Below are 7,607 nucleotides of genomic sequence, written 5' to 3' on the forward strand. Positions count from 1 at the left end.
ATAGTGTATCCTGAGCTATTGCAGGCAAACTAGACGGTGCACACACCTACCAAAAATGCAGTATCAGCCATGTCCTGCTTTGAGCGTCTTCCATCTCTATTCTTGGAGAGCTGCTGCTGAACACTGAGAACCTGCTGGAGAAGGAAACTGCTCCAGCAGCGTAAAGCTTCAAACAGAGGCAAGTTTCTCTTTCAGAAAAAATGTTGTGGGTCCTTGCAAGGCATCTGTTTCTTAGCTGGCCAGTAAGGTAATGAGATGATCTACTAAACTGCACCAGTGATGAGCTATGTAAAACCAGTAGCTGTCTTTCCTTGTTTCTGTCCTTGTAAAACACCTCTGTCCTACAGCCTTCTTGGCGCTTGGTTACCCTGGATCTCACCAAGTTGCTTCTGTAGCTCTTGCACAAATCCTTAGCACTGTTACTGTTGTCATGCTGCTGCACAGCTAAGTTCAAACTACAGCTTTCCTTTCTACCAAGCAGGTTTTTCTGTTAGACTTCAGGGCCCTTCTGTGATATAAATGATGACGACTGACTTGAGACCTAGCTGGATTTCAAAACTTCACTTCAAAATAGACATAGATTATATTGACATGTGTTGTTAGCTCCTGTGCAAAACAGAACATCTTCTGCAAGACTTAATTTTCATGCAGTGACATCGCTTGCAATCGCCGCCGTGCTGTAAAATAGTTTAAATTGTGATTTTTCTTATGCTGGCAGCAGGCAGCGCGGAACTGGGCCTCAGCTGGCTCTGCCTTGCTCATACCACGCTGCCTGATACGTGGACATACCTTTTTTGGGCCAAATATTATGGAAGGCTGCACAGCAAACGTTTGGGGTTTGTGTGGTTTTGGTATGACTACTGCACGGAGGCATTTAGCTGCCTGAGCTTCTTTTAAATGTGTTTTCTCCGAGTAAAGCCTGTTGGTATTTCCTTGGCTTGAGGCAGCTGAAAGTTGGAAGCGCAGAGACCTCTCCTGGCAAAAGCACGCAGCAAATCGGGGTGGGAAAGAGCAGCTGCCAGCCACCCTGGTGGCACCCCATTGCAGGCTTCGCTTGGGGTGACCTTCCTGCCCGGAGACAAGGGGAATGGATGTCTCCTGACTAGTTAATGAATGACATGTTGATTTTTTAAATATTCCTTACTAAGTATGGTCGGTGGGTGTCACCCCGGACCAGCATAGCCAAGAGACGCCCTAGGGCTTGAGGATGGCTGGATCAGGGTAGCTAAAGYGTCCCTGAAAAATCCACTCAGGGAAGACACATGACATGGGAGCTCTAGGAAGGGCTGGAGGAGAGGGAAGAGCATTTTAGAAGGAGCAATGCTAATGGGCAGTGCTACCAGCCCTGCTTGCAGCAAAAGACCTCACTGACCTAAAACTGAATGTGCTAAATTGGAAAACATTGCAGGACAGTGACTTAACCAAGTTAAATAATCCATTTGCAAAATAGCAAAGCCCCTAGTTTTGCGGCACGACCCTAGAGGGCAGTGCTCTCCCGCCGCTTAGCCCGGCTCACGGAGCTGTGCCCAGGCACCAGCTCCGATGGGGTGTGCAAGGAAAGCTGGGTGCCCTGGCTTCAGCCCCTCTTCGGCTGCACTGCTGCCAGGAGAAGCTCGAAAACGAGGCTAATTCTCCAGCTGCCTGCATGAAGCTCAAATCGTGTCATCCCTGTGCCTGACATCTTCAGTTAACCTACGGAGCTAAAGAGGTGAGGAGCAAAGATGACACGATTTGAAGTTCCTCTCCCCCCGGTACTAGAAAAGCCTGCTTGAAAGCCTTTGCATAGGACACACGGGCAGAGATCAAACGTCAGGCTTGTCAAGGCTCGCAGTTTGCAGTCCCATGTGTTTGCTGGCAAACAGTGGATGAGCATTGTGCAGCCTGCAAGGAAAAGCAAGGAGTAGCTTAACACGAGTTTAACCAGGCTTCGTTGTTTTATTGCATGGGATGAATGATTAAAGCAAGTACTCTAGCCTTCACACGAGCTTTGGCTTTTGATTTCTCCAGGGGAATTCTGGTGGATGGGGAAGGGGATGCTGGCGTGTGAATAGCATGGACACGATTTCCGTGGTGTGGTTAAACAGGGCTCCATGACAAGGCTGCCTCTGCTCAGCTTTGGGCTGCAGGAGGGGATTTGAGGGGACAGCAGGAGGAGCAGGGTTACCTCTCCGTGCCCCAGGGCAGCAGCAGCTCCTCAGGAACGCGAGCGGTCTAGAGAGGTGCCAGATCAGGGCAGGCTGTTGCATCCCACAAGCCGCCTGTGATGCCCTGCAAGGTGGCGGTGACATGCCACAAGCCTCCTGTAATGCTATGCAATGTCCCACAGGGGACATCTGCTCCCTTCTGGTGGAGCAGCACAGGTTTCTCCTGCAGGGCCAAGGAACTGCTCAGGATGTGGGTCAGGGAGAGTAAATGAGCATCATGTCCCTGCCCTTCCTGGGCCTGGGGACATCACACAGCCAGGGCAGAGGGACCTGCTGGCACAATGGCAATAGCTCCGAGCCAACAGACCTGGAGCAGAGCACAAATCTGGTTGCTCTCCACGGAGAGCTGCAAGAGGTAGGAAAGCCACCATGTCCCCGTGGCACGGTCTCGGGACGGGGTCCCCAGCCAGCCTACCCCATGCACAGCCCTGGCAGTGTCCGGGCAGAACTACCCAACCCGGCTCTGGGCACCCAGACCAAAGGCATCACTTGTACATGCACAACCGCCCAGTCACTGGAGATTTGCACTGCTCTTGTCATCCAAGGGAAAAATCCAAAGTCCCCTAGCTTCACCCACAGCAAACACTTTCCCTTCACTCCCTCTCTGCCCCCCTCCTGGGGCCAGCAAGGCCAGAGACGTGGCCCAGCCGCTTGCCTGCTGCCAGCCCTTAGCGAGAAGGCACTCGGGAAGGTCTTGCCACTGTGCAAGGAGAACAGAGCAAGCTGGAACAGAAATATGCCTGTTTGCCCATGCTCTCCTGGCCACAGCTGCTTGGCAGGTCTCTTGACTGCTGTTGCCCCCTGTTCTCCATCCACACCCCATCATTTCCCCCCTTCCTCATGCTCTCCCACTGTTATCCCCTTCGCTATGTCTTTTCCCATAAATTTCCCTCTTTCTTCTGTCTTCTCTTGTTTTCTCCTGGTGCCCCCTTTTCCCTTTCTTCCATCTATCATCCCCCTCTCTTCTCATTCTTTTCCAGTCACCCCTGCCTTTTCTCCATCTGTTCACCATTATTTCCCCCATTTTATCCATTTGTTCCATCATTTTTCCCCTTTTTTTCTGACAGCATGCATGCAGGGGAATGGTGGGGACCAGAGCGCAGTACAGGAGGGGAGCAGGGTGAGCACGGAGGGGGACAGTCGAGACCAGCACGCACAGAGCCTGCTGCAGGGGAACGGAGCATGCACGGAGGGGAACAGAGGGGAGCAGAGTGTGCCGAGAGGTCAACGGAGGGGAACTGAGTGCTCTCAGAGGGAACGGCCCTGCCTCCAGGCCATTTGCAGAAGCCCAAGACATCTCCACACAGCAGGGTATGGCCCTGGGTATCACTGGGGGACCCCAGCATCCTGCCCCCAAATCCTGGGATCAGTGCCCTGCCCTATGTGGGGTCTACAAGAGGGGAGACTGAGGCACAGGGCAGATGTGGCTTTGTCAGTGGGGCAGAGCCAAGGAGAACACCCTCGAGCCAGGAGCTGCAGTGCCCAGCTCCTGAAGTTAGGGCCATGGAGGAGTGGGGATGGTCTCTGAGGAGGGGAGCAACCACAATGCTGGCCCACCCCCAGCCATGCCTGGTAACTGCTGTGGGATGAGCCACGAAGCTGCCTGTGCAAGGTGGAGGTCTCCTCATCCCAACGTCAGCTGGCACCCTGTGCACGGCACACAGGGGACACCGGTAACTGGCAAGTGCTAGGACTGAGATGCTCCTGTCCCGGATTTGCCTTCGCCCCCCCACCAGCCCACACGCTGGCCAGCTGCTCGAGCCCTCATGCCTGGCCCAGGCCTTGCAGGCACCAACCAGCTCCCTCCCTTTCACCCTAAACATGCCACCACCCTGAGCACCCAGCCCCAGCTGCAAAGCCACCAAGCAGCTGGACCGTGCCTGGCTGGCGAGAGCAGAATGCGCCAGGCCATGGAGGAAAGACGCAGAGATGCTCGTGGATGCAGAGCAGTTTTATCAGCAGCCCTGTGACTGGATTTCCAAGGCTCACATCCCCGCAAAGAGGTGCTGGTGTGTGGAGGCGGTGTTACCATACCTGCCTTGGGTGGGCCTGAGACCCAGGGATCTAACAGTAGCGTGGGTCTGGGGAGTGGGTGTGGGGGATGCAGGGAAGTACGCAGGGGGCCTCACTTGGAGGAGCCTTTGGTGTCGCAGCGCTTTCCCTGCCAGCTGTCGTAGCACTGGCAGCTGAACTCCTCGGCTAGCTGGGAGCTGTCGTTGTCRGACGTCAGGCTGCGCACCACGAACTGGGGCTTGCTGGGATGCGTCTCGATGGAGAATCGGAAGGGGTCGAGGTGCAAGAAGCCATGCTTGTTCTTCTTGCGCACGCAGCGGCCCTGGCCGGAGCACAGGTTCTGGCTGCACAGCTGGGTGCTGGCTGTCACATTCACGATGTAGTGACCCAGGTCCCCATCCAGGTAGTTCTTCAGCTTCAGGCACATCTCCTGCAACGGGGCATGGAGGGGTGTCACGGCTCTGCCTGGCAGCCAGGATTTCCCAGCAACAGGCCCTGCTCGCCCAGCAGCGTGGCCATGCCCGGCTCTGCCCCCATCCCCACGCTCACCTGGGAGTTGCTGTAGTTGAGGCTTCCCCACAGCACAACGCCGGCAGCGCCCTGGGCTGCGCTCTCTCCAATGGTATTCACCAGGTCCTCCTGCCCGCCRAGGGAGAGGAGAGGTCAGCCCGTGCACGGACCCTCCCGACCGCCAGCACCACCGTGGTGGCATCACCACCACCACCATTCACAGCCACCGCCCCAGCATGGGAGCCATGCTGTCGTCCATGGCACAGAAGCTGTGCCAAACCCTTGCCATCGCCCGAAGGATGAGTTTTGGGCCAGAGCCAGGCCAGGATTGACTCACAAAGGGCAGATGCAGGCTGGCAATGTGGAAAGAGCCAAATGCAACCAGCAACCATTTCCCCCATGACCCCCTGCCTTGTCTCTCCAGGGGATTTGAGGAACCTCTCCTGCCAGCACCCAGCCATCACAGACACTTTCTTCCRGTGCTGATCAAAGAACTCCTCAGAGCCTCCCACAGTTCCCTCCCAGCCCGGCAAACCTCACCTTGGAAAGGAAGCTGACTGTGTTTTCAAAGGAGATTTGGGCATAGGGCAGGACAGGGATGCTGCCATCGATGACATTGTCCTGGACGGTGAAGGCCTCGGCCACCCGGTACCGGACGTAGCTCAGCACCTTGTTTGTGCCACTGAGTTGCTGGGGCAGGTAGATGCTGGGGTAGAGCGCACGGCTGTTCTTCCACAGCCAGGACAGCTCCTTATTCCTCTCCTGCTCGATCAGGGGGCACGTCCCTGAGTAGTCCCAGCTGTCAAAGTTGTTGTTATAGCAGTCAGGGAAGCCGTAAAAGCCCCAGTAGCCATTGGGCCGGAGGATTTCACCCAGCTCCAGCGTCTGCTCCATGAAGGCCCGGGCACTTTGCTCATACTCCACCTTTGCCACCTCCTTGACCAGGGCAGAGGGCCAGAGCGGGTGCTCCTTCCGCACCATGTCCTCTGACTTCTCCCGGTAGATGTTCATGGCATCCCAGTCACGGGCCCACAGTGGRCGCCACTTCTCCCAGTCGATGACAGCCAGGCCATTGTAGGAGACGTTGAGCAGGGCGGCCTCGATGTCGCTGGAGGCCTGATGGAGGTGGGCCTGGAGGCTGGCGTTCTGGGGCAGCCCGCCGTCCACGGGCATCCCCGCAGCTGTGTAGTAGGGATAGAGGCCCAGGGCCTGACTGTAGAAGAGTGTGACGTCGTCCCCAGTGAAGACCTGGTCAGCGTTGGCCACGATGTCGAAGACCCCCAGGTTGAGGGTGACGTTGTACTTGTTGGCACAGGCCCTGGTGGGGGCATTCCAGATGGTGACGAAGGGCCGGTTGACGAGGACGGGGCCAGCCCCCCCGGCCCAGGCCACGGCGGGCAGGATCAGCAGCAAGGCCCAGCTGTACCAGGCGACTGCCATGGTGCCAGTGAGCGAGGACGCGGCAGAGGAGCTGGACAGGTCCCGGTCCTGCCTGCAGACAGGTGAGCCCTGGGCTAGACCTGTGCCAGCCTCACCACACCAGGGGCCTTTTATCCCCCTACAAGCCGGGGCGAGTGCTGATGGTGCCTGTCACCCCAGGGGCCAGGCACTCCCACCGCCTCACGTGAAGTCCCCAAGGTTATCAGCAGTCAGAAACTGGCATGGTGGCCCTGGGGCTGGTGGCAGCTGCAGACTGGTGCCTCCAAGCCCAGGTTAATGACTGATTGCAGAGGGAAAAGGCCTGGAAAGGACAGCACAAAGTCAACACACCGGGGGGGGGGGGCAGGGACAGCAGAGCTGCTTTGTGCTGGGCTGGAAAGACAAACTGACACCATGGGGAAGGGGGAGGGCAAGGTCATGGTGACGGACACGCACTGCATGAGGGAGGCACTGCTTGGGTACGCTGACAGCATCAGGCACTAGTTGGCAGGAGGAGGTCTGGAGGACTCTCACAGCACCAGGCACTAGCTGGCTGGAGCAGGACATGGTCTGGAGGACTCTCACAGCACCAGGCACGAGTTGGCAGAAGGACAAGGCCTGGAATAGGCTCACAGCACCAGGCACTAGTTGGCCAGAGCAAGACATGGTCTGGAGGACACTCACAGCACCAGGCACTAGCTGGCCAGAGCAAGACATGGTCTGGAGGACACTCACAGCACCAGGCACTAGCTGGCTGGAGCAGGACAAGGCCTGGAGGACACCCACAGCACCAGACGCGAGTTGGCTGGAGCAGGAGGAGGCCTGGAGGACGCTCACAGCACCAGGCACAAGTTGGCAGGACACCGCACAGACAAAACCCGCAACATGAAACCGCGCATGGTGAAACCAGGGCAGCGCTTGGGGAAAGCCCACAGCTGGGGGCGAGGGGCTGCGGGCAGGACCCTGCTCRGGGCAGCTCACAGCACTGGTTGGCRGCAGCAGGGCAGGGCTGGCCTGGCCCCCGGCCAGCACCTGCCTGCCGCACCCCCATCCCGCTGGCACCCCAGACGGCTCGCACAGCCAGGCTGGGCCGGGCGCCCTGGCACCGAGCGGCGCCGTGGGGCAGGGACAGTGCCGGGGCACCCCACGGGCAGGGCTGCGSCACGCCTGGGGGAGCGGGGCGGCACGGGGCCGGGCACAGCCGGAGGCAGCGGGGTGGCGGGGGCAGGCGGCTCGCGGCCCCTCTAACTGCGCCCCGGGGCTTCCTGCAGCTCTGGTGCCACGGGGCCCCCACGCTGCCCCCCACGGCTCCCTATGGCCTCTGGTGCCCCTGGGCCCCCTCAGCCCCTACGGCCCCCACAGGGCTCCCCGCAGCCCCCGCGGCTCCTGCCCTGCCCCGCCCCGCGCGGCGCCCTCCCCGCAGCCCCCAACTCACCAGCCGGGCGCAGCGAGGTGGCTCCG

The 7,607-nt window shown here is 58.7% G+C and overlaps 1 protein-coding gene across 1 annotated transcript; it reads right to left on the minus strand.

Annotated features, from left to right (window-relative positions):
• Positions 1-4,180: 4,180 nt before the first annotated feature.
• On the minus strand, positions 4,181-6,487 carry HYAL1 (hyaluronidase 1). Its single transcript, XM_026080269.1, has 3 exons — positions 5,268-6,487; positions 4,767-4,856; positions 4,181-4,647 (listed from the first exon to the last, which is right to left on the minus strand). The coding sequence occupies exons 1-3, from the start codon at positions 6,165-6,167 to the stop codon at positions 4,330-4,332; spliced, it is 1,308 nt and encodes a 435-aa protein (XP_025936054.1). The 5' UTR covers positions 6,168-6,487; the 3' UTR covers positions 4,181-4,329.
• Positions 6,488-7,607: the final 1,120 nt, after the last annotated feature.

Source organism: Apteryx rowi, unplaced genomic scaffold (genome assembly GCF_003343035.1).
Source record: "Apteryx rowi isolate R43461 unplaced genomic scaffold, aptRow1 scaffold_513, whole genome shotgun sequence".
Classification (NCBI taxonomy): domain Eukaryota; kingdom Metazoa; phylum Chordata; class Aves; order Apterygiformes; family Apterygidae; genus Apteryx; species Apteryx rowi.